The sequence below is a fragment of the Chlorocebus sabaeus genome, chromosome 7, assembly GCF_047675955.1.
Source record: "Chlorocebus sabaeus isolate Y175 chromosome 7, mChlSab1.0.hap1, whole genome shotgun sequence".
Classification (NCBI taxonomy): domain Eukaryota; kingdom Metazoa; phylum Chordata; class Mammalia; order Primates; family Cercopithecidae; genus Chlorocebus; species Chlorocebus sabaeus.
The window spans coordinates 51,385,670-51,413,427 of NC_132910.1; the positions used below are offsets into that span (position 1 = coordinate 51,385,670).

A 27,758-nucleotide genomic window follows, 5' to 3' on the forward strand; every position below is an offset into this window, starting at 1 on the left:
CATTCACAATTTTTTGGCACAAGAGGCCTAGTTTCTGGTCTGTCTCAGTTTTCAACACGCCTTTTTCACTAAGCTTAATCATTTCTAGCTTTTGATTCAAAATGAAAGATGTGAGACTTTTCCTTTCATGTGAACACTTAGAGACCATTTTAGGATTATTAATTGGCCTAATTTAAATACTGTTGTGTCTCAGGGAAGGGGGTGCCCAAGGGGAGGGAGAGAGATGGAGGAACAGCAAGTCAGTGAAGCAGCCAGAACACACACATTTATTAAGTTTGTTGCCTTACATGGGTGTGGTTTATTGCACCCCAAAATATTACAATAGTAACATCAAAGATCACTGATTACAATGCACCATAACAGATATAATAATCATCAAACCAGTTTGAAATACTGCAAGAATTACCAAACTGTAACACAGAGACACAAAGTGAATATATGCTGTTGAACAAATGGTGCCAATAGACTTGCTCAACTCAGGGTTGCCATAAACCTTTAATTTGTAACAAAGACATCTACAAAACACAGTAAAGCAAAGAGCAATAAAACAAGGTATGCTTGGGTTGATGAACTTAGCTATTCAAGACAGCTAAGCACAGCCTCAGACAATAAAGTATCCTTCATGTGATGAAACGAGAGCAACTGACAAGTCCAGCCTGGTTTGTTTAAATCAGATACTGAAGTTGGCCTTTATTAACAACAACAACAACAACAAAAACTTAGGGGCAAACCATGATCCAAAAAGACAGGTCTTAAACAAGAGCAGACTGCATGATCAAAAAACTTACAATTTTTTTTCCTTCTCTACACAAAGATACCATCTGCAACAATTTCATCTTTTTTTTTTCTTGCTTTTTTCCTGAAATTTTCAAAATGTCATCAATATTTTGCCATATTGTTGATCTCTCCTACACTTAAAAATTTCTTTTTTTTCTGTTTGGAACACTTTAAAGCAAATCCTAGACATAGTTAATGAATGAGGTATGGCTGTACTCAGCAACCGACAGAACCCCAACATTGGTTCCCTGATCTACAGAGTGTGGGCTATTATAATAGGAAAGGCCAAGTAGAAACCACTAGAACTGCCTCTATCTGGGAAGATAGTAAACCAAAAGCAAGCCCACATTCCCAGAGGGACTTCAGAGGTCAGTGCCACCATCAAGGACTTGACGGATGCAATGGTGGCGATTCCACCACATCTCCATTCAGCCCACCTATTTGACCTATGCAGGAAAAGATAGGTCTTGGGAGAATGAGTACATTATCACAAACTTACTCATGTGGTGACTCCAGTTGCAGATGCTTTTCCAGATGTGATTTCATTGCTTAAGCAAATTAACACATCCGCTGACACCCAGTATGCAGCTACTGATCTGGCAATGCCTTTTTCTCCATCCCTGTCCATAAGCCCCACCAACAGCAGTATGCTTTCAGCTGGTAAGGCCAACAACATACCTTTACTGTCCTACCCCAAGGGTGTATCAGCTCTCTGACCCTATGTCATAATTTCTCCACAGGGTCTTTGATCGCATTTGCCTTCCACAAGACATCACAGTCGTCCATTACATTGATGACATTACGTTGACTGGACCTAGTCAACAAGAAGTAGCAAATACCCTAGACATATTGGTGAGACATTTGTCTCAGAGAGTGGGAAATAAACATGACAAAAAATCAAGTGCCTTCCAATTTACCAAAATTTCTAGGGGTCCAGTGTTGTGGGACATGTCAAGATATCTCTCCTAAGGTAAAGAATAACTTGTTGCATCTGGCCCTCTGACAATAAAAAAAAAAAAAAACAGTACATACCTAACAAGCATCTTTGGATTTTGGAGGCAACATTGTTTTCTATATTGCTCATGTAATTCATTGGTCTTAGCACGTTGCCCATAATCCTGGAGCAGCTGGCTTGAGAAAATGGTAGAATAGCCTTTTGAAAGCTCAGTTACAGCACTAGGTAGGTGGCGATACCTTGCAGGGCTGAGGCAATGTTCTCCAGGAGGCTATATATGCTGTAAAATCAGCATCCAATATATGGTGTTCTTTCTTCCAGAGCCAGGATTCACAGATCCAGCAATGAAGGGGTGGAAATGGGAGCTGTGCCACTCACTATCACCCCTTGTCCACTGGCATGAATTTTGTTTTCTGTCCCCAAGTTCCTATGCTCTTTAGTTCTAGCAGACTTTGTTCCAAAACCAGTAATACCTCAACCAGGAGACACAATGATTCTATTAAACTGGACATGAAGATTACCACTCTGCCACTTTGCACTCCTCATGCCTCTGAATCAACACATAAAGAAGAGAATTACTGTACTGACTACGGTGACTAGTCCTGATTGCCTGGGGAAACTGGGCTGCTACTGCACAAGGAAATAAAGAAGGGTATGTCTGGAATACAGGAGATCCACTAGATCTGTTTTACCAAGCCCTGATTCAAGTCAATGGAAAACTTTAAAACCCAATACAGGAAGGACAACGAATGGCTCAGATTCTTCAGGAATGAAGGTTTGGAATACCTCACCAGGCAGAATCCCAAATAGCCAAGTTGCTTGCTGAGAGCAAGGAAATATGGAATAGGCAATGCAAGGTGTTAAAAATACCAGCTACAACCACATGTCCAATTGCCAAAACAAGAACTGTGATTATGTCTGCATACTTATGTATACAAATATGTATATATTGCACATACACACATATATATACTGAACAAATCTTTTTCCCCCTCCTTTATCCTCTTAGCTAATGTAAGATATATTAATAGTAGTATCCTTACATCGCAGTATTAAGGTACAGGATAGCAAGGAAAAAAGTGATCACAAAGAACTTTGCATCCTCCTTTGGGGAATGGATTGCATCCTTTTCTGAGGAAACCTCCTCCAGGGAATATTCGTGGTTGTACATGTTAGAAGTACAACCTAGTTACTGTCTTTATTTGAATAGAGACTAAAATATGGTTTAAGATGCATACAGGCCAGGTGCAGTGGCTCATGCCTGTAATCCCAGCACTTTGGGAGGCTAAGGCAGGCAGATCACCTGAGGCTGGGAGTTCAAGATCAGCCTGGCCAACATGGCAAAAGCCCATCTCTACTAAAAATACAAAAATTAGCCAGGTGTGGTGGTGCACGTCTGTAATCCCAGCTACTCGGGAGGCTGAGGCAGGAGACTCGCTTTAACCCGGGAGGCAGAGGTTACAGTGAGCTGAGATCAGGCCACAGCACTCCAGCCTAAGTGGCAGAGTGAGACTGTCTCACAAAAAAACAAAACAACAACAAAAAAACCAAAAAAGATGCATACAGGTGCCAAGCTGACTAAGAGTGGACTGTGAAGGTTAGTTTTGTGCATCAACTTGGCTAGGACACATTGCCTAGTTATTAAAAAACTATTAAAAAACTATTATAAAACTTGAATCTAGGTACTCCTGTGGATGTATTCTGGAGTTGTATTTAACATTTATAATCCCTTAAGTAAAAAGAGATAATCCTCCATAATGTGGGTGAGACTCATCCAATCAACTGAAAGGCTTTAAGAGCAAACCTGAAGTTTCCAAGAGGAAGAACTTTTGCTCCCAAACCACAGCCTCAGCTCCTACCTGAGACTTTTCAGTCTTCTGACCTGTCCCACAGATTTTAGACTTGCCAGTCCCCACAATTGCATAAGCCACTTCCTTGAAATAAATACTCATATATCCAACTGCTTCTGCTTCTTTGGAGGCCCTGAGATAACTTTCTTCCCCAAATATCCCATTTTATTGTTTGTTGAAATATTTTATTTCTAATTTTATAGTTTTGAACAGTTAAAAACTCAAAGTACAATGAAGTTTACAATGAAAAGGAGCACTCCTGGGATCCTTATCCCCCAGGTATCTAGTTCCACTCCTTGGAGACTACCAATGTGATCAGGTTCTTCCATGTATATCTTCAGAGACAGTCTACCATACACAAACAAATATGAATACACACATTTTTCTTCTTATACATCAATTGTAGCATGCCACACAGTTTCACACCATGCTTTTCTCGATAAACATTATTATGCCTTAGAGATCCTTTCATCTCAGTACCTAAAGCACTTCTTCATTCCTTTTTCCACTGGGCAAATGAAATTTGTTTCACCAATCCTGTGTAATTTATTATCTAAAGTGAGACAATGAGAGTGAAAGGAGCACGATTAATAATTATACCAAGAACAGCAGGTATAAACTGATAGTGTTCAAAAAGCCAGAGGATACGGTTATCCTACCTATGGCAGATATTTAGGTTGCTTCCAATTCTTTGATATTACCAAGTTGCAAAGAATATACTTGTAAATACATACTTTTGCACATCTATGTGCTTTGTTTCGTAGGATAAATTTCTAGAAGTGGAACTGCAGGGCAAAAGGTTATGTATGTGAATTTAAGTTTCATAGACTGCCAACTGCTGTACATAAAGAGTATAACAAGTTACACTTCCCTAGCAGGCACAGAGAATGCCTGCCCTACTTATTGGATAATCCTTTTCCCATTGTGATCCCATCGTTATCACAATGTTTTAAGCCCTCACATGTATGATACTGAAATATTTTTTGGGTGAGTACATACCATTGATATCTAATTGTGCATTCAGTTCTGTACTACCTTTCAAAAATAGTTAATCTAGGTTTATATTACCCTTTCAAAAACTTCTTAGCTATTTTCACCTACTTATTTTTCCAGATGAACTATGGGATAGTTTCTCTATTATACCCCCTCAGAAATTTTAACAGTGGCAGCATTCAACATGTAAAGGTTAAGTAGCTCCATTTATAATCATTTCTTTTTCTAGTTTTCGATATACAATTATTACCTGCAAATAGAAATCTGGCCACCTCATTTCTAAAAGACATTGTTTAATGCACTATTGCACTGGCAAAATTTCCTGAACATTATTAAATAATAATCTAGATAATGGGAATTCTGGATTTTAATGAGTACATCTAATATTTCAATTGTAACAATTAACTACAGTCATGTGTTGCTTAACAATGTGGATACATTTCGAGACATGCTTTGTTAGGTGATTTCATCATTATATGGACATCATACTGTACTGACAGGAACCTCAGATGGTATAGCCTACTACTACACACCTAGGCTATATGGTATAGCCTGCTGTTCTGACCACCCTCGTATGTGGTCTTTCATTAACTGAAACATCATTATATGGTACATGACTGTATTTGTGGTTTTTTTGCAAGTAAAGCATTATATCTCTTGCTTCTATTTTATTTGTAAAGGCTATTTTCTTGCCCATTTTAGGTGCCTCTAGTCTGTGGTTCTATACCATCCTATGTATAGCTTTATCATAGCACTTTCTATACCCGCTTCCTTTACTGACCTCTAAGTTCTTTAAAGGACAGTATCACAAATTAATCTCATATTTACACTGGAAGGAGGGTAGAAGGATGGAAGGAAGAAAAAGTAGCACATGGCCTGGTGCTGTGGCTCACACGTGTAATACTAGCATTTTGGGAGGCCAAAGCAGGCGGATCCCTTGAGGTCAGGAGTTCAAGACCAGCCTGGCCAACATGGTGAACTCCTGTCTCTACTGAAAATATAAAAATTTGCCAAGCACAATGGTGTAAGACTGTAATCCTAGCTACAAGAGAGAATGAGGCATGAGAACAGCTTGAACCCAGGAGGCAGAGGTTACAGTGAGGCAAGATCATGCCACCACTGCACTCCAGACTGGGCAACATGGCAAGACTCTGTCTCTAAAAAAAAAAAAAAAAAAAAAAAAACAAAGAAAAAGCAGCACAGCACCTAGCCAACTGCCTCACTGCACAATTTTAGGGATAACAATCACACATATTCTATGTGAAAAGCAACTCCCAGAGCATAGAAATATGATGTGACATGAATGGTGCTTCTTAGCATTGTGCAATGTGATAGCTCTGCTGACTGGCACACAGGTGCTCAATGCACATGTACTGAACTGTTCCAGGGAAAAATTGATTGTCAAAGAAACTAGAGAGAAATTAACAACTCTGAATGATAGACTGCATTCCTGAACATAAAGGGTATATTCTAGAACTGTAGTCCTTCTTTCATGGAGATTAAATTAGCTTCATGCCTGAGGTTTCTTGGTTTCTTTTCTGTTTTGTTTTTGAGACGGAGTCTCTGTTGCCCAGACTAGGGTGCAGTGGCGCAATCTCGGCTGACTGCAACCTGAGGTTTATTTTCCAATTAACAGTTTATACTGCCGTAAAACAACCTCCAAACCAATACCTACAAGAAACACTCATTATTTATTCATGTGGCTGAAAGAGTAATTAAGTTTAGATTTTTTGGAAAAAGTCTGAACAAAAAAAGGACCTATATAGTGCTCAAACTATATTTTTAAAAATACTATTTTATTTTCACTCACGAATGAAAAAAATGGCTATACTATCATGTTTACATACTTACTAACATTGGAAACAGAATAACGAATTGTATTTAAATTTTATAAAGAACACACAAACATTAAAACAGTGATTGGTTACAGAAAGCAGAGTTTGAGGAAAAACCATTAGCTATAATTTTCATTTTCATTAAAGAGCAGCACCCTCTGAGAATAATCAAACTGATTAGTAATATTCATCTATACTGCAAAATAATATGTACAAAGTAAAGTTAGTGATTGTACTGATTTTATTACTTTTATCAAGCCATTTTATGTTCCTCACTCAATGCACAGAAATAAAACATAATCTGAAGAAAAATATGTCCTTATTATTATTCACAATAAAAAGTTGGCTTCATTCTGCAAGCCTGGGCATATTGTACAATTGGGAGCACTTAATGGCTCAAGTGGATCGATGTACCAGTTTGATTCTGATCCACTGAACAGAATCTCTCATCCATATCTGGCGACCAGACTAACTCCATGGGAGCTGTGATAGACTGAACCATTTCTGTGGTATCCCTAGATCACACTAAATAAGAAAGACGCTACACCAGAAAATATAGCAACTGATCTATCCATAAATTAACATCTATATGCTAGCTCTTTAGTATAAGTTGGAAAAAGTGGCCCTTTCTTGAGCACATGGATAAAAGTATTATTGTAGTCTAAAGATTGCTGGATTGATAGTGTGTTATTATAATGAAGATAAGGTACACACTAAAACCACTGTCAGATTAAGAAACTTCCACAACTTGTCTCAATTCTTCAAATAATGGAGCAAGTTCCTTTTCTAGGCTGACAATTAGTCCTAAAATAAAGAGATTAAGAAAATTACATGTTAGAAAAATGTTTCTCAAAGTCTGAAATTCAAATTTCCTCAAGCCCAAAATACATAGTTACCAAAAGTAAATCAGAACATAGTTTATTTCCCATGACTGAAACAAAATACAGGTTGACTATCCCTAATCCAAAATGCCGGGTACCAGAAGTGTTTTGAATTTTGGAATATTTGTACAATACTTACTAGCTGAGCATCCCTAATCCAAAAATCTCAAATATGAAATGCTCCAGTGTGCATTTTCTTTGAATGCCATATTGGTGCTCAGAAAATTTCAGACTTTAGAATGTTTTGGATTTCAGATTTTTGGATGAGGGATGTTCAACCTGTACTATAACCCTAAATAAAGTAACCAAAAACTCTGTAGTCATTAATAAGTTTATTTTCAGCATCTATTACTGAAGTAAATGAGTGAAAAATACTTATAAATTAGGAAATACAGAATAAATTATATGCACTATAATTTGTTAGAGTTCTAGAACGAAAATCTTAATTTATACCTTACTGTTCCAAAATTTGCATTGACTTAGAAATAATACCTATAATTTTTACTAAATCAGGCATACTTTTGTCTCCGAGCAAATTTTAACGGATTACATCAAAAGATAGGTAGATAGCTTCTATACTGAACAAAGGAAATCAGAAATTTATTTTTATAAATTCAACAAAGCTAAGACATAAATAAATATTTCAAATGAAAAAATATTTAAAAAATAAATGGTAGAGTATAAAACACACTGGAGTTCATCGATGAACCTGGGAGATAAACATCTAGAAATCAGCATATCTAGCTTCTCCTTAGTTTACTAGAGTGAAAGGCTACCTACCTCAAACAGAGCCTGTTTTATGTTCAAACAAATAAAGATCTTTCTCTGTCTTATAGAACATAAAAAGCATCTGGACTCTCAAGGAAAGGGTCCAAGTACTAAAATATTGTTCTGTACATTATCATAATATACAACAACTGGTGACTTGGTATGTGATAGGTCATGTACCAAAATTGAGATTTAGTATATTTCATAAATATACTTAAAATCTAAACACCATTACTATCCTATATAATTCAGAAAGCGCTTTTACATATAGTATTTTACAGATTTCTAAAATGTTTCAAAATGCAAGAGATCTAATAGACCATCAAATCTAAACCTCTCATTCTAAAGATAAGGTATCTAAGAACAGGCTTCAGTGACATAGCTAGAAGAACTTGCTCAGCTTGGGAGAAAAATCAAACAGAAAAAAAATATATTACAATTCTCAACAGCAATCAAATCTAAAGGAGACAGACCTTTTAATAAAAATCCTACTTTATATAAAATGAAGTAAAAAAATTACAAGCAAGTGAAAAGTCATTATTTTACACATAAATATTCGGTGAAAGTATTGGATACAATGGAATTTTACTATCCTCTATAAAGGATACAGCTTCCTAGCATTTGTTCTCAAATTCTTCACTTCTCAAGAAGAATGAGACTACGTTCGTCTTATTCAGGCTCTTTAAATTCTCAATCACATTCATTTCCCCATTAGGTAAAATTTTAAAAATTCTAATTTAATAGATTGGTCTATAACTCATCAATCATTTTAATGCATTTTGTTGGGTTATTTTCACCTTGTTTTCTTAAATTGCTGTAATGGGAGCAAGATGTAGCACTCAAGATAATATTTAATTTTCCTGTCTCAAAAAAAAAAAAAAAAATCACTTACCCATACGGTCTCATTTGAACTAGAAAATAACATTGTAAGATGGAGAAAGCATATATTATCTCCATTATACAGATATGGAAACTAGGATTCAGAGAAATCACTTCCCAAGACATGGAAAAAAGACAGTGAAACTGGGCCACAAGTTCAAGATTTTTGGCTCTAAATCTACTATTCCTCTTAAATTAAGGTATGGTAATTAAATTAATTTTTTTAAATTAAGGATTAAAAGTGATATTTAAGGTAATTAAACACACCTGTATTGGCACTGCTGCTGGCTATGAAACTCACCACCAAAGGTAAACGATTAAACTGAACCACCTAAAAAGAAAATAAGAGCCAAATAGTATGTTGCATTGTGAAAAGGTAGTATAACTAAACTGAAATGTCTTAATCTTTCAAAACCTTTAAAATGATCAATGTTTTAGTCCAACATCATAGTATTACATTATGAAATAGAAAGGAACTTTATATTTCAGTGAATATTTCCATAATTAGTGATGATCTCTTAGAGACATTAATACCATTGAGCCTGGAAAGTTTTTAAGGTGAAACCATGTCTTCATTTTTTTTATCTCTAAAGCCCAGCAGAATGTCAATTACATCATAAGGACTTAATAAGTAGTTGATAATTAAATGGATAAATACAGTATTTCTCAGTCATTCAGGTAGGTTTATCTTCACGATATTTTCTGGCTCTTGTGTATTACAGTAATTTAAATTAAATTTAAAATAACTTTAAATTAACTACCTTCAAAAAAAAAAAAAAACTTCGTTTCAACCTAACCTTTATTTGAAATTAAAGGTCAGATGGTTTGGTTATATTGTGCCTAATACACATTAAAATACATAACTTTTAAAATAAAAGATGGGCCTGGCATGGTGGCTCACGTCTGTAATCCTAGCACTTTGGGAGGCTGAGGTGGATGGGATCACTTGAGGCCAGGAGTTCAAGACTAGCCTGGCCAACATGGTGATAGCCCATCTCTACTAAAAATACAAAAATTGGCCAGGCCTGGTAGCACATGCCTGTAATCCCAGCTACTTGGGAGGCTGAGGCTTGAGAATCTCTTGAACCTGAGAGGCGGAAGTTGCAGTGAGATGAGATCATGTCACTGCACTCCAGCATGGGGCGACACAGGCAGACTCTGTCTCGGAAGAAAAAAAAAAAAAAAAAAGAGTAACTTAACATCAGTTGATTAGGAAACATAGCTCTAAAGCACAAGGAATTAATTCAGTCTTAAGAAAATACAGCTTGAGATCAAGAGACATGTAAAAACTAACTTCTTTCTCACAAATAATAACGTCATTTATTACATATATATGTTTCCAAAAAATGAAGGAATTAGCAGCAAGAGCAACTTTAATAAACTTTCAAGGAAAGTTTTTTTTATCTGTTACTACAACAAAAAAAGTGTGTCATCTGAGAAATCACAGTTGTTTAGCTAAGGGCACCATCTACTGGAGATAACAGTGACCTGACGTACTCTTTTTAGGATAACATGTACTTTATTAAGTCACTTAATTACTTTTCCATCGTAATTATTTCCTGGTATAAAATGTGAAGAAAATTACTACCGTTTAACACAACCTATTTGAAGGCTAAATTTTTACAATTTCATCCCCTTCAAAACTAAAATTGAGAACTATAACACAAAATATTTTATATATAAAAAGCACAAAAATGACAACTGAAATCAGCAAATCATTTGATAATTATGAACTTACCTGGTAGGTGTTATAGTAACAGATGATACTTTTATTTTTTGAAAGTCCAAGTTTGCTCCCTTGGTCTGTTGCCAGGGCAAAAGTGGATAAGAAACCAGGTCGCAATGCATGCTCCGGAGCATTGTCATTGGCCACTAGAAAAATAAGTGATTTAAATAAAAATTATGCAGAGGATATGACAGAGAGATTTACAGCCCTTTTTCATAAACCTCTGTTTAAAATTGAGCACAAAGGTTACGTTTCACAATATTGAAAATCATATCACTAATGGGGTCTCATCACTAATCAGGAAAAATTGCTCAGTCAAAAGTTCACTGATCACAAATAAGAGAAGAAATGCTGACTCTCACAATTTTTTTTACATTTTAAAAAGAAAATTAAATGTTTACCTTTTCTTGATATCTAACTTAAAACATAGATTAATCAAGTACATTTAACTGATTATCTGAGGACTAGGTTAGAATAAACTAATGAAAAAAGTTAGAAAACTTCTGCTCTTATAAAACCCACAGCAAGGAATATCTCTCATAGATATTAGCAATCTGCAGCTAGTTACCTGTTTCATGTTTCTCTCACTCATTAAAAGGTCTGCATGGAGTTTGTTGTATTAATGAGTGCAGGGCTCAAGGCTTTAACACAGATATCCTCATGAAGAACATTAGAATTGGAAAATCTGAGATTATTTTGTTCAAATCCTTCATTACAGAATTAAGAGAAAGCAAGTAATCTGTCCACAGCCATTCAACGACCATTTTATAGTGAGTTAGAAAGCACACTGGACCACACATCAGGAGATGATGGGTTCTGTTACTGACTCACGCCCGACTTTGGACTGCAATGTTTGAAGATTATAAACCACGGGACCGCCTTTGTTGACATTCCATGTTCTTATAATGTGTTTGTCAAAATTCTCCCAGAAATAGAATCAATGTCTATGATAGAAATGTTTATAATCTTTACAAATTCATGCAGTTTATTAATAAGAATCTAAGACACAGCTAACTCTCCATTGAAACTGCTAATAAAGTCCAAGTGTCTTTGCACTTCATTACCTTCACTTATAAAATGAAAGAACTAAATCAGTTGACTTCTAAACCTCCATTTCTAAAGTCTAAAATTATCTGACATATATGACAACTCCAGGTGGAAAATTGTACACAAAATATACAGAACATTATCCAATCTTTAATGTTTGATAAAGCCATTACAGTGTCCCAAAAAAACTAGGAACATCCATGCTCATAATACCATAAAATAAAAATAGTAAAAAATTGTCTGAATCCATACTGACTCTCTGTGACATCATGTTTACTTATGATTCAAATACATGGGTATTATCCTAAAACAACTAGCAATTTGATAAAATGTGTGTGTGTGTGTGTGTGTGTGTATGTATGTAATGTAGGGGTGTCTGTGTGTTTAGCTGCCTACATGCTCACTCTCATCACTTAGATTTACTAATGGTTTACATTGCACTGTAAATGTCTTTAATGGGAAATGGGTCTGTGATAAATCCATGCTTAAACTCTAGATGTTAACATGATACACCTGATACATAATACACTGTAGATTCAAATTCAACCTTCAACATACAAAAGCAAACACTTCCGCCAATACTAAGACCACCATCTCCTAAAATTTACTAAAATGAATTTTACATGTTTGCCTGCTGTACTACTCAGATGTAAATTACACACATTTTTAGTAAAAAGCAAAGAAGATATTTGCATTTAAATGTTCACTTTTACCTTTAATAACAGGTACTCCGTCTCTATCTGATACAACAATGGCATGGAGCCCTTCAACACTAGAAAAAGAAAATAGTTAAAATATAAAAAAAGTTAAAATATAAAATTTTCATTTTCTCAAACTATGTACCTCAAAGACATAATAATTCTCATGTATTTTCTGAAAAACCACAGGACCCCAAAATTCTCCCAGAAATGGAATCAATGTGTATTATAGAAATGTTTATAATATTTATAAATTCATGCGGTTTATTAATAAGAATCTAAGACAAAGCTAACTCTCCATTAAAACTGCTAATGAATGATCAGTCCATGGTTTACAAAAGCATGAAATATTATCAGCAATGGCTACAGTGACAAAAAAGAGCCTTTTTCTTTTTTCATTCATGCAAATATTAAATGGCCGGTGTTTGTGGCACTTAATACTTTGATACTATGAAAAACAGAAATAAGCACAATCATTGCCTTCACGTGGCTTCCGATCTAAAAAGTGAGTATGTTATCAATAATCTCACAAGAACAAACGTAAAACTAAAATTGGGGGCAAGTATTGTTAAAAAGTTCATAGGGGCCAGGCACGGTGGCTCACGCCTGTAATCCCAACACTTTGGGAGGCTGAGGGGGGCGGATCACGAGGTCAGGAGATCGAGACCATCCTGGCTAACACGGTGAAACCCCATCTACTGAAAATACAAAAAAAAAAAAAAAAAAAAAATTAGCCGGGCGTGGTGGTGGGCACCTGTAGTCCCAGCTACTCAGGAGGCTGAGGCAGGAGAATGGCATGAACCCGGGAGGCAGAGCTTGCAGTGAGCTGAGATCGTGCCACTGCACTCCAGCCTGGGCAACAAAGCAAGACGCTGTCTCAAAAAAAAAAAAAGTTCATAGTGATATAAGAACCTAGAAAACAGGAGGTTGATGCAGACAGAGACTGGACCAGGGAAGGCTTTCTGAGGCAGTAATATCTCAGCTGAGATGTTATGGTACTAAGTGAAAAGACGTGGAAAGACTGTTCCTGGCTGAAGAAACAGGGCAAAACGAATGAAGGCCATGCAGCAATCCTTTCAGCCATGCTTACATAAGTAGTAAGCAGAATGGTCAAGCTATAGCTCTAAAGTTAGAAAGACCTGGGTTCCAGTCCAGGCTCTGCCACTGATTATTTATGCTGTCTTGGACTAGTTATGAAACCTTTATAAGCCTCAGATTAACTATCTGAAAAATGGGAATAACTGTACTTACTTAGATATTGTGAAATTTAATACAACGCACATAAAGTGTAGGCTGGCACATAATTCGAAAATATCACTTATTAACTAATACCAATGGTGTCAATTGTGCACAGCGACAATGACATAATTTATCACTAAAGTTTAAGTACTAAATAATCAGTGAGAATCCCTGAGAAATTAGCAATTAAGAAATACATACAGTAGAGCACAAAAGTACTGTGTTAAAAAATATAAGGTGACACTCCTCAACTTTCAACATTTATGTAAAACCCTTTCAATGTAACATAAAACGTATAGTCCTGTAACTATCTTATGGAATCTATAAACTACAACTCAGAGATATGTTCAATATCCCTACAGCAACCCGGAATTATCTATTCTTTGCCTTATCTTTAAAGTGTTAACTTTAATGTATTAACTAAGGAATAAGAAATACTATATTAACCTTATAATACTGACATTAAATTTTTACAAACCCCATTGTCAAAAACTTTTAAGTCAGAGAAGTGTTATTAAATGTGAGTGGAAAATGTTACAAACAAAATCATTTGTCTTCCTTACATAAAAAATAAGAATAAAATAACTTTATAAATGACTTTTATACTATTTTTATCCTATTATTGGCATGATTTCCTATTCATTCAATCCTAAACTTATTTATGGATTAAAATATATCTCTAAGATTAATACATAACATAGGCCAGGCACGGTGGCTCATGCCTGTAATCCCAGCACTTTGGGAGACCAAGGTGGGCAGATCACCTGAGGTCAGGAGTTTGAGACCAGCCTGGCCAACATGATGAAACCCCGTCTCAACTAAAAATACAAAAGTTAGCCGGGTGTGGTGGTGCTTGTCTGTAATCCCAGCTACTTGGGTGACTGAGGCATGAGAATCATTTGAACCTGGATTGCAGTGAGCCAAGATCGCACCACTGCACTCCAGCCTGGGTGACAGAATGAGACATTGTCTCAGAAAAAAACAAAACAAAACAAAACAGATAAATACATAAAATAAATATATTCTTCTAAGTTAAAAACTAGATTATATAAAACATATCCTACAGATATTTGTACATATGCCAATTATTCTGTGCAGTTACCAAAAGCAACATCATTTGAAACAGTAAGGCATTACAAACCCAACTGTCCATCAAGAAGGACAAGGTAAGATATGATATACACCTACAAAGGAATACTCTGCAGTCATGAGAAAGAGGAAGTTCTCTATGTACCAGGAAAGATTACTCTCAAAGTTGCATTCTTAAGTGAAAAAATACAGTTTAGAACAGTGTATACAAGAAGCAATAAATTATGTACCAAAATGTGCAGGCATGTGTGTATGCTGTGTGTATAAATATGTGTATATACATGTCTGCTCACAGGTACATAAAATATCTCTACAGATAATGGTGGGTGCCTCTGTGAGGGGAAACTGTGCATGTGGCTGGAGAGGAAGGATGGGCAGCTACTCACTCTATGTTCTTCAGTGAACTCTTGAATCTGAACTTTATGAATGTACTACCCACTCCCAAAATAACTTAAAAAACAGGTAAAGAGGACCACAAAAATGTTTAGAAAAATTAGTGCCACCACAGGTAGCTTCTTTTTTAAAATTTCCATGGAAATTACTTTAAATACAACAAATGCTCCAAAGAAAATAAAAGGACTTTCTTTCTGATGGACTTCACAGAGAAATGAATTCAAGAAAGTAGAAAAATTACTTACACTCTTAAGTATATAATTTTAGAAATCAGGTCACAAATATAAAAGCTGTTTTCAATTCTACATACAATGCACAAAGAGTAATATGAATAGATTTTACTAATAATTAAAAATAACTGGCTCATGAAGAGATACTATACTTTTAGAAGAACTGAATTAAATTTTGTGAAATATTCTGAAGAAATCTAAAACTTAAGCTTACTAAAACAACCATTTTTTTCTAAAAGCAAACGTTGCATTACTAATCAAAGTCATCAGATTTAGTTTTACACACATAATTAAGAAATATTTGATTATTTTAAAACATACAAAGTGGGATTATTAAAGCCTGAGACTGCTTTGGGTCACAACCAGATTTTAAATTGCAAACGCAAGAACGATATTTTGCAGAGAATTCAAAAAATGCACAAAAACACACATTTCATTAGTATCCGTAGCTGGCAGACTTTGTTACTGAGAGGCACTGAGGTTCAACAGTTAAAAGCATGAATCCATGGCTCTGAAGCAGGATGCCTGCATCCAAACCCATACATCTAGCAACAAATCAAAGTGTATTCTACTATTCTTCATGAATGTTCCAAACATTATTATTTCTTCATTATTATTGTTCTGGGATGCAGTAAGCCTATTTTCAATAAATGATATGAGTTGAACTGGCTTTTTTTCATTATTTAAAAAAAAACCTGACAGTACTAATACTTTTCCTGCCATTATGAAAGATTTTCATAAAGCTTTTAACAAATATCCTTTAACTGAATTTATTTCTTGGATAAGCATGACAACCTGATATTTCCCCTTCCGTTAAAAGATAAAAGACATCTGAATTCAAAGCAGCAGCAAGCATTTACTTTCCAACTATTTCTGATCAACATTAGAACTACTCAGTAATATAATAAATACTTTTGGTTTTATTCTCTAATTCCTTTATACAGACAGCTTCACCATACTCAGTGTCACATGCTATTATGATTTTCAGAGTACACTTAATAGTTAAAATGAGATCACCATTGTCTGAAACATTTTTGATACTTATAATCACAGATGATGTAATTAGAATCAATTATTGCTTTATTTATTAGATCTCCAGATGAATAATGTGTATCTTTCTGGTGGGTTTATAACTTAAGAACATTGAATGCAATTTTGCTATTTCTTCAATAAGAGATGCTAACACTCAAAAGAGGATTGTAAATCACTAAGACTTCTAAGTGAATTAACTGCACTATTAACTATTCCGTCATATTGCCAGTGTGGTGGGGTATCTCTCCATTCCAATTTGAGCACCCTTTCTTTATGCTAAGGTAACTACAGAAAAATACAGAAAGTCCTCATTTTGCACAGTTTCAATATGCACATTTTAGTTAGTATGGTTAAGTAACACCACTCCCTGCAGAAGAGCACAGGTCAAATTTTAGTTAGCATGGCATAGTACCTGAATAACTGCATAAAGTATAAACTTTTCTAATTCTTTAGTCTACAAATGATAACATAAATAATTATGTAATTAAGAGATGCACACTGTCATCAGTAACCAGCCACATCATTTCTTTCAAAGTATGTTGATGGCTGGTCACTGTGCATCTGTTACGCAGTTCATGCAGAGATAGCAAAGCATGTAGTTTTGTACCTCCTTGTCTCCCAATGATAAAGTATGTGACATTTAGAAAAAGAGATAATAGAAAGAGGAAACTGGCCAACAAAGATGAAATACAGCAAAGAAATGAAAAGTAATAATGCTGGAAGTGAATTTCAAACAAAGAGTTATAGAAGAAACAGGTGACCAAGGGAATGCTGACACTATCCCTCTAGATACACAGAGAACTCAGTGAAGGCAAACTTATTGAAATAAATGAGGAAAGTGGTTGTGATGAAAATTTTCCAGAGGACATGATGCTGGCAAAAAATATTCATATTAAACAAAATCTCAGAGATACTTCAAAACATTGAAAATACACAGACAAAATACTTCATAAAATTAACATATGGCATATAGAATTTATTCAGTAACAAATTAAAAATTTCTTACCTTGGTAACTTTTTATACAAGAATCGCTTTAGGTCCTGAAAGAGAATATTAAAAAATCATGTTATAATAATAGGCCTTCCACTGTTTTCTAGATCCTGTCCTATCCAAATTTTAGGGACGTTCAGTTATCATTCATAACCTTTCTTGCTGTGTTTTATCTTTCTCTGTCTGATTTGGATGTTTACTAGTCATGCAACTTGGAGTAAGTTCACTAACCCTTTTTCCCTAAGCCTATTTCATTATTTGTTGAATAGGGCTAATATAGTACCTACATCATAAGAGTGCTGTTAAAGTTTTTTGAGAAGTTGCATGGATTAGCATACCTAGAAATGGGAAACAGAAATACATTTTAGCCATAAAATTACATCATAATTTTCATACTAGTGTTTTATATCCTGTTGCTATTGTGTTCACTTGAGAAGACATTATAAACACCTTTCCAGGTTCAAAGATAGACTTTCCACCATCATTTTAATGGTCTTGGGTAAGGTGATATGATTTCTGTAAGACTGTTGTCTCACGTGATTATCACATTATAAAAATAAGCCTTCTATTGTTTCATTATTTGTTGAACTCACCTACTCAACAAATAATGAAACAGTGTAAGGCATATTATTATAACATAATTATTAAAATATTCTGTTTAAGGACCTAAAATAAATTATATATGACTATGTGAGGCAACAGTCTTTTTTTTTTTTTTTTGAGACGGAGTTTCGCTCTTGCCGTCCAGGCTGGAGTGCAATGGCGGGATCTTGGCTCACTGCAACCTCTGCTTCCCAGGTTCAAGCGATTCTCCTGCCTCAACCTCCGAGTAACTGGCATCATAAGCACCCACCACCATGCCCCAGCTTATTTTTTGTATTTTTAGTAGAGATAGGGTTTCACCATGTAGGCCAGGCTGGTCTAGAACTCCTGACCTCAGGTGATCCACCTGCCTTGGCTTCCCAAAGTGCTGGGATTACAGACGTGAGCCACCACGCCCAGCCCAGTCTTACAGAATATAAGATAAATGGCGAAGTGTGTCAAGTGTTTAACACTAAACACAGTTAAGACTAAAGAAATATAAGACTATTTTATTTTTCTAAGCTGGAGCTCACTGCAACTTCCAAGTTCTGGGCTCAAGCAATTCTTCCGCCTCACTTCTAGCATAACTGGGACTACAAGGTTATCAATGAGCCTGGTTAATTTTTAAATTTCTTTTTGTAGAACAGGGTCTTGCTACGTTGCCCAGGCTGATCTTGAACTCCCAGCCTCAAGTGATCCTTCTATCTTGGCATCCCAAAATGCAGAGATTACAGACTAAGCCACCGCACCGGCCAGAAGATTATCTTATTTTGTCTCATTACACTCTCTCATCCCAGGAATTTCACTGACAATTTAGGTATCAATTTTGACCTCGCATGGATTAATCAGATATCTATTGTTTTGAGCCTCCAACACTTACTATTCTCCAAATCCGAATGATCATTTTATTTCATGTTATGACTATTGGCTTATTTTTGCTCTCATCCTACACACACACACACACACACACACACACACACACACACCTCATTTTATTTCATGTTATGTTTCTAAAGAGGTATGGTTAGAAATCATCGTAAATTGCTACAATAAACCTAATAAGATATTGTTACCACTTACTGGAAAAAAGTATTCTGGATACATGTCCTACTGACCAAATTATGACAGGAAAAGCAGTCAACCATCATTCAGAATTTCAAATGGTAAATACACAGAGCCTCTCTTATGCCCCAGCTGGATTGGTGAGTAGGGAGAACATAATTTTCTCAGTCTCAAGCACCTTAGTGTCCTCCACCCCCATTCGAGGCAGAAACTCAGGATCCTGCAAATTCATTCATATTAGTCTCCCACTTCACATACCAGAGAAAATAATTAACTGGGATGGGTGGGGATGGGAGGATCTTCTACCTCTCCCCGCTCAGTATTCCCCTCCAAATTCCCCACTCTCCCCTTCCTCTTATGTAGGGGTGTCACTCACATCCGCCATGATGAACCCCTTTCTCTCGCAGGATCAATCTCCACGCCTGGAAGAGAAACTCCCGGTGACTCTTACCTCTTTGGCTTCCTCGTCTTCCCCACCCCCAACTTAATAAGCAAGATCAGCCCTGGTCAGAACCCGGCAAAACCCCCGCGGTTCTAAGGCTTGGCCCAGCGAGCCTAGTGGGAATCGGAGTGCCCCAACACCCCCACGGGTACTCAGCTGGTACGCCTTACCTCATCCCACCCCATCCCTGCCCCTCTACCCCAAAGAGCTAGGCCCAAAGAAAAGAAGAGGGGGTCCTCTCCTTCTGTTTAGTCTCACTACCCGCGCCACCTCCGGGACTAGGCCTCAAACCAGGCAAAGTAGCGCCAGTTACCTGGGGTTTCTGGGTTGCCTGGTTCTCTCCGCTGTCACTTCAGGGACAGCTTTAAAGACAGGTTCCTCCTCAAGCCACCGTCACATGATTGATGACCTCTTCTACGCTCCGGGAAGCACTTTCTACACCGTCGCCCCACGATACTGGATTTCCGGAAGGACCTGGCGGAAGCTTCGAGGGCGCGGCCCCCCGACGCGACCCGCCCCTTCCCCGCCCACCGCGAGCCGCGCCTTGCGCCTGCGCCTTGTGTCACGGGCCGAGGGACGTCAGCTGTGGGGTAGAGGATTTGTACGAGATCGCTGGACCCTGAGGACCCCAGAAAATGCAAGCAAGGTTATGTGTTACAAGACATTCTTGTGCAGAGAGGGTGTATAAATGTCATTAGTTTTTCAGGGTCCGTTATCTTAAAACCTTTTCTTGTAGATGAAGAAATTTGAGGGGATGGTGTGATGAGCTGAAGAGCAAGCAACAGATTGCCTGTGATTGGAAGTATCAGGTCCACAGGTTTCTGACTTGTTTCCTAGGTTCTTGTGACTTCCCCATGGGTGCTCTTTACTCAAGGCCTTATCTAGATTGAATGGGGAGGAGCCATGGGTTTTCTGGAGCACTTCAAGCGTCTACTTTTAACATGCAGACACTGGATTACGGGTACTTTCTATGTTCCCTTTTACATCAGAATTTTTAAAAATTAGTAAGGTCTCATATAATAAATAATAATTGGAAAAAAAAAATAAGCCTTGCCGGGTGCGGTGACTGACGCCTGTAATCCCAGCACTTTGGGAGTCCGAGGCGGGACGATCCTTTGAGCCCAGGAATTCCACACCAGCCTGGCAAGATAGAACCCCATCTCTACTACTACTACTACTACTAATAATAATAATAACAACAACAACAACAATAAAGAATTAGCCGAACGTGGCGTGCGCCAGGTACTCCGGAAGCTGAGGCATGAGGATCCCTTCAGCCCAGGGTTTGAGGCTGCATTGAGTGGTGATCGCCCCACTGAACTCCAGCTTGAGTGACAGAGCGAGATGCTCAAAAGAAAAGCTTCTTTAGAAATCACATCCTCTTTCAGCTACCACCCTGTTTTTCCTCTACTCCCTTTCATAGCCAAATTTTCAGAAAATTTTAGCCTGGTTTTTAATTGCTGCTTGCATGTCACAAATCTAATCAGAGTTCTGTTGATTCTACCTCCTATCTTTGAAAACTAGTCACTATGTTTGTACCCTAGTGCAAGCCATGATCATCTCTCTCTTGACAATAACCTCTTATTCTTCTTACATTCTCTTTTGCCCTCCAGTCTCCATAGAGCAACAAAAATGATGTTCTAAAAACCCAAATCGGATCATTTAACTCCTTTCTTGAACTTTATTGACTTAGGATAAAGTTCAATATCAGCATCATGGTTTATATATCGTTCTTATGGGGATCTGGCCCCTATATTGATTCTCTCACCTACTCTGGATTCCTTATGCTATGATCATACAAGTTTGTTTCCACTTCCATGAAGATTTTTATCACTTTACCAACTTAGCATATTCTGCCTGAGATATTTCTCTAGCATACCTTAATCCTACTAATCTCTTCGTTTGCATTTCAGCTTAAACTCACTCTCAGAGAAGCCTTTCCTGACCCTCACTGAATAGTTTAGGCCTTCTAGATAAATGCTTTCATTGTGCCCTGTAATTTTCTTTGTAGAATTTATCATAATTATAATTATTTACTTGATATTTATTTTCTTTGCTAGATGGAAACTCTAAGGTTTTTGTCTTTCTTATTCAATGATTGATTTCCAGCACCCAGCTCACTGCCTGGGATATAGCAAGCATTGATACACTTGTTGCCTAGTTGAATGAATGAAAGAGTGGCCATAATATTGAGTATAAAACATGATAAAAACAAACATTTTACAGTGAGAACAGACCTTTTTATTAATATATTGAGATAAACTACAGAGACTGAAAGACAAAAATTCATATTTCATTCAGAACATTCATTAAAAATCAAATGCATTTACTTTGCGTTCTCACAGAAAATTTTATTTAAGTCTGATATAACATTAAATATTTTACAAATCAGACATTTCATTTTAAAATCTAATTTATAATCCTGAATGCATTATAGATAAAGTAAGCTCTCCTTTACCAGTTTCATTTAACTTATACAAGGCTTCCATTATAATTCCATCAAACCTTAAAAATTACCTGCAGCTTTTAAAAATACGTAAAGTAAATGGAAAGAAAGTCTTATGCAGCAATCCAAAAACCAAAACCAGAAATTGGCAAGAAGCATTTCTTAATACAGATAAACTGCAAAATATCATTTATGTGTGTTTCTTTCTTCTCACTGGTTTAATCATCCTATTCAAAATAATTCTTTTTGAAACTAATAATTACAATACTCCAATGTCACTGAAAATCTCTATGATTTTAATTGTGTACTTAAATGGCAAAGTAGAATATCAGATTGAAATGTACAGTCTTGTGCTGAAGTAAATGAGGCTTGCCATGCCAGGTGTCATCTGCTATGCAGTTACAAGACATCTTGGCAACTAGTCATCCCAGTTTTTACTAACTTACTAAACAAGGACATTTCAAGAAATACTTCTTAACCCTATATATTTCCAGATGGCTGGATATAGAAAGATATAATTATGTTTGAAGCATGGACCTTATAATAGGAATCTCTGCATTAAAATATGAAAAAGAGCAACAGAAAGAATTCACACCAATGAAATTATGTTGACTGATTTTCAAAGTTAGAAATAAAAATACCCACTGCTAATGGAAGCCCTGCACTGTGCAAACATAGTGTGGTATATATTAAACAATCACACATTTGAGGTATTAGCTGGAAAAAAATATATATATACACCTGTACATAGACACATCCACGGAATATTCACAATCTATTGGCCCCAACACCAGCAGATAGTCATATTAAATAAAAAAAATCACATACCAACAGGAAAAAGTTACACATAGGGAATTTACAAAAAATGTGGTGCTATAATCCTTAATATAAGGAGTATGTTTTGAATTAATGTTTTGAGGAAAAGTGTTTCCATTTATATGAAAGTTATCTATTTAATAGTAATAAAACCAAAAAGGAAGCTGAATTCTAGGACTGTTTTGCCTGCCAAATTATTGAAGGGATGAGCAAGAATTCCTTGAAAAGCCTCATTCTATCCTTTTTCTTTGTAACTAGAAATTAGAATTTAAAATGTTGGAGATTATTGCCAGATTACTTTCTTTTCATTGGTTTATAGGGAATTTTATGGATTTTAACTAGGCAATAGTCCAATGTGGTCAACAGACATGGTTTTTCAGCTGTTGAATGAAAATTAAAATATGTATTATTGATTTTCATTAGTTTTTCTGTTCAGATAAGAAAAAAGATTATGAATTCCCTTTCAATTTGCTTCACTCAGTATGAAGATGGCTAGTAGTAATAGGATAGTACTGAACCCAAGCTTCACATGGGGAAGCTCAACAAATGTACAAATTCTCCTCTTTTAACCATTTGGTCCTTGGACATAAAACTTGCTTAACTGGCAAGATGGCTCACTTGGTCCTCAAGCCAACATCAAGAAATATTTAGCTGTCCTAACACAGGTGGGAGTTTTTTTTTTTTTAATGAAATACATAGGAATCCATTAAGTAACATCAGCATGTCGTATGTGTTAAATAGCTTCATTTAAAAATATTACAGATCAACAGAAGGGAAATCAAAAACTTAATCATTTTTCTCAGTAACTACTTTACATACTAGTGTAATTAAAGATTTAACTGGAAGAAAAATTAAGCATAAAAGTATAATTAAAGTAAAAAGCTGGTATTCCACATTCCTGTTCCTATGAACACCTGAGCTGACACAAAAGCTGAGTAGTTTAATGCACTGGCATATATATGCCTTAAGGACTGTACTTTTCTCTACCAAATCTTTGTAAATCATAAACAAGCATGTAATGATTATGAAACAAATATTTAGGCGTTCAAATGTAATCTGTTTACAAAATATATTATATTCACTTATTAGATGAATCCAACTTGACATTTTTCATTGTTGAGAATTCAGTTCACATTTAATCAAACTACATTCTGAAATTTACAAATGACTAAATGACTAGCACCAGTCTATTTGGGAACTAAGGAATCAAAAGAAGAGGAGAAAGGTACTATTTTCATTTCCCCCAAACCCTCGCAAGGACAATAATGTTTGTGTGTATATGCATTGGTGTATTTGTGTGTGTTTATGTAAAAAGGGGTAAAAATGTAAAGCATTAATAAATATAACTGCTGCTAAACTGTTAGAATACCAGTTAGAGGAGCTAATAAAGCAATATTCAAAGATTGAGGACTTTTAGGTGGTCATTAGAATGAGCCAATGAAATTGCAAAGTTCATGTAGTTAAAAATAAGATGGCAAAATGTTGGGATTTTTATTATAAAAAAGCAGCAAACATGAAAATCTTTTATCTCAAGATATCTAAACTCTTCTTACTTTGTATGATTAACTCCAAATTATAAGACACTTGTTGAGCTTTTACACCATGATATAGATGACATTAAGGATTGAATCTTTACTTGCATATTTCATATGTGGCTTAAACTGTCAGGCACTCAGTCTGTCATTTCTCACTGCAGAAAATTTTATCAAACACATTTTCTCTAGCATTTTATGAAATTTAATGGAATGCAGCAATGCAACTGAAATATAATACTGTCCAAAAGCCATGTATGACTTTATAATATACACTTTATGGTATCACTTAACTTTGTATAATAACTTCACCTATCTCCTTAAAGCTGGGATTAAGGGAAAAAGAATCAGTCAACAAGAAGGTAAGTTCACAGAATTATCAGCCATAATAGTGTAAATTTGCCATTAAAATTAGAAAAATAGATGAAATATTTTTCATTCAAGTTTTCATAAATTTTCTGATACATATGAACTTTCAAAGTTAATTAAAATGCTATGAACTTAGTTTTTAAAAAAAAAACTTACTCTACAGGCTCAACAAAATATTTAAAATTGTATTTTCTCTTAAGCACTGTTTTTTTTTTTAAGGTAACATTTCTAAGAGCAAGTTGGTTAAGCTGTCTGGTTTTCCTATGACAGTATGTTGTTTAGTTTAACCTACTAATTCAATCAGGCATTTCTATTGATTCACCTGGAAAAGGGGATACAACAGAACATTTTTAAGAGCTCATTTTAGCAGTTTTATTCAACAGATGCCATAAATTAACTACATTCAGAAAAAAAATTTAAACAAAGAACAAAGCCACCCGATCTAGCATTCTCTTACTCACAAAGAAGTACCAAAGATATGTTTATGTTCCACTAACCAACTATGAAGCAAAATCATTAAAATATTACAACTGCTAACCACAGAAGACTAGAAATCAAAGTTTCATATCCAGTATACAGGCACCAAAAACTTCAATTTCCAGCTGTTTTCTTTTTTCTAATTCATATTATGGATTTACTTACAAGGAGCTTATTCTTATAGGATTAATTCAATTGCTCAATGGTAAATAGATTTTAGCTCAGAAGTTTTAAAGGATGACTTGCTTTAAGTTACTGTTCTACCTGCTGCTCTATTTCTGCTCACACTTGCATATGGCCAAACAGATCATGCTCTGATCGGGTAAGTATACTGTAATCTACTTATATGTTTAGGAGTTGGCATAGGGTTAAAAGGCACAAAGCTATATTTTAGTACTCATTTTTCTTATTACTTATTTGTAGAACTTCTTCTTTGGATCCTGCTTAAATGATCACCAAGAAACTGCAAATTTCTATGGGGGAAAATGTGAGTCCTCTTCATAAATTTTAGCAGTCTTCAAGGACATATATATAAAATTTGGTGGCCTTTTACGTATTGGAATTGTAAATGACATAACTGCACTTTACTGTTCAACACCCTTTTATTTTAATATTTATAGCCATTTCCTCATATTTTCTTTAAAATCTATCAGTATAGCATTTCATTTCTATGCATGTATATGTATAGTAATTCATAAAACTAAATGGCAAACTGATATTCTACACCAGTTCATTTATCTCAATATGTATTTTGGAATATAACGGCAATATTAAAAAATATCAATTCCCTCTAAGCTGATAATACTATAAGATTTTACACAAAGTTAAAGTTTTTTTCTTTTTGGAAAAGTTTCATTGTTTAAAGTCCACATATTTGACACCTTGATAAGGAAAATGTAAATGTGTCATATAACATTTATTCCATCAATTTAAACTGAAGTGTTTCATGGAGCTAAATACTAAAGGAATTTAAATAAAAAAGCAGTAACCTGTATGTACACAAAATGATCATTCCATAAATATTTACATGACAAGGGAAAAAATGGAGAATCACTAAAACTGGAAATTGCTACAGGTGTGATAATCCTTTCTCAAGACATTTTAGTTAGGAATCATGTAAGCTTTTAAAATGAAAATAATTGTAGAAGCGTAACTAAAATATTCCATTTTAGTTTTCAATTACTATTTAAAGGAGCCAGTAGGTCATAAACAGTCCAAGATTTCAGGAACCAACTATTCAGTTTAGTTTTCAGTATCAAATCTTTTTCTTCATCTCTCATGATGAAACTAAACTTACTTACAGAAAAAATAAAGAGTACGCTAAAAGGTATAAATAAAAATTCCAGTTCATCCTCCTTTATAAAGACTGGTAAGCCGCTCTAATTCTTTACAGTTGTCCATGCTCAAGGCATCTGCCTTCCTTCGGAGTCGATCATCACGGTACACTTTTGCTGCATACTGCATATCTGTTTCTGTTAAGAAAGAAAAATATTTTGCTAATTGAATAAAATTTTTGTCACCTAGTTGCTTAAGCTCAAGTGATGCTTTACAGGAGCCCTTCGATATATTTTGATTAACTGACTTAAAAAAATGCAAGTACAACTCCTAAAAGCTGTTTTAGTAGGAAAAAAAAAATTTTAATGAAAACTTTATCTGAAGTCTAGCAGATAAAACAAACACAGAAAAGAAATAAGGATAGAATCCTGTCAATTCATGTTGGAATCCTTTCTCTCTACTCCTGTTCCCCAGTGGTTTAAAAACTATTCCTCTGAAGTATCATCCTGGCCTCTTTTCCTAAAAATATTATATGCTTTTCAATACTGCCAGTGGTTGTTTTTGCTGTGGCCTTCTGTTAAGATTTCAGATTATCCCAAGACTTAAGTATTTAATACAAAAATTTTAAATCTTGTTCTGAGTTTACTTAAATTAAAAAATACATACAATAATGTTACTGAAGGAACACAGATTTAAAAAATGCTTGTTATATGATCATAATATTGCTATTCAGCAAATAAGTACTTCTGAGGCTTCCTTCAGTGTGTAGACAGCACAGCTACTAATGATATACAGACTACAAATCAAAATTCTTCAAGGAGTATTCCTTGTTTTTTCCTGTTACTCTCAGTCATTTCACTGTTTATTAATACCTGTAAAGACTAGGAGCACTTAAAGAAGATTTAACAAAAAAAGAAATCAGTTACTTTCTGGAACACAATGGTCAAAGTAGAAGACATCTGGTTTATATGGATTAGTCAAGATCACATTAAAAATATACTCACAGTTAAGAGAGCATTCCATTTGTAAAAATCTCCAGAAATAATCTTTACTAAATCAACTGGACTAGGATTAACAACTCAATCAATATTATACTATGCCTTTTATTTACACATAATGCACTTATATCTATTTATAGATGATTCTTCCCAAAGGAGAAATTTGAGACTTAGATAAACCAAAGTTCACACTGCTAACGAATGGCAGAGTCTAGATTCCAATCCAACTCTCCAATGCCTAGCCTAATATTCATTCCATTATTTAAAGTACTGCTTGGGCTGGATAATTTTTTTGTTGTAGGGGGCCTGTCCTGTGCATTGTAGGATGTTTAGCAGCATCCCTGACCTTAACCCACTAGATGCCAGTAGCAATCCC

The 27,758-nt window shown here is 35.4% G+C and overlaps 2 protein-coding genes across 8 annotated transcripts in view; both read right to left on the reverse strand.

The window, feature by feature from the left end:
• Nucleotides 1-239: 239 nt before the first annotated feature.
• LAMTOR3 (late endosomal/lysosomal adaptor, MAPK and MTOR activator 3) lies at nucleotides 240-19,984 on the reverse strand. 6 transcript variants are annotated; one of them, XM_073017508.1, is made up of 9 exons: nucleotides 19,783-19,984; nucleotides 19,404-19,449; nucleotides 19,046-19,072; nucleotides 17,399-17,433; nucleotides 12,425-12,483; nucleotides 10,677-10,810; nucleotides 9,206-9,269; nucleotides 7,125-7,214; nucleotides 240-4,135 (listed from the first exon to the last, which is right to left on the reverse strand). In XM_073017508.1, exons 2-8 carry the CDS (start codon nucleotides 19,410-19,412, stop codon nucleotides 7,141-7,143), a joined length of 402 nt encoding a protein of 133 aa, XP_072873609.1. In that variant the 5' UTR covers nucleotides 19,413-19,449; nucleotides 19,783-19,984; the 3' UTR covers nucleotides 240-4,135; nucleotides 7,125-7,140. The 6 variants fall into 6 exon arrangements, with proteins under 6 accessions (XP_072873609.1, XP_072873612.1, XP_072873608.1 ...); XM_073017511.1 differs by lacking the exon at nucleotides 19,046-19,072 and having other exon boundaries at nucleotides 19,783-19,983; XM_073017507.1 differs by lacking the exon at nucleotides 240-4,135 and having other exon boundaries at nucleotides 6,353-7,214; nucleotides 19,783-19,980.
• A 1,703-nt stretch (nucleotides 19,985-21,687) lies between these two features.
• The window catches only part of DNAJB14 (DnaJ heat shock protein family (Hsp40) member B14), a 51,033-nt gene continuing 44,962 nt past the window's right edge, over nucleotides 21,688-27,758 (reverse strand). For both annotated transcript variants that reach the window (XM_007999385.3, XM_007999386.3), the window contains one exon: nucleotides 21,688-26,581. In XM_007999385.3, the coding sequence (XP_007997576.1) occupies nucleotides 26,457-26,581 (125 nt within the window). In that variant the 3' untranslated portion in view covers nucleotides 21,688-26,456. The remainder of the gene's footprint in view (nucleotides 26,582-27,758) is intronic.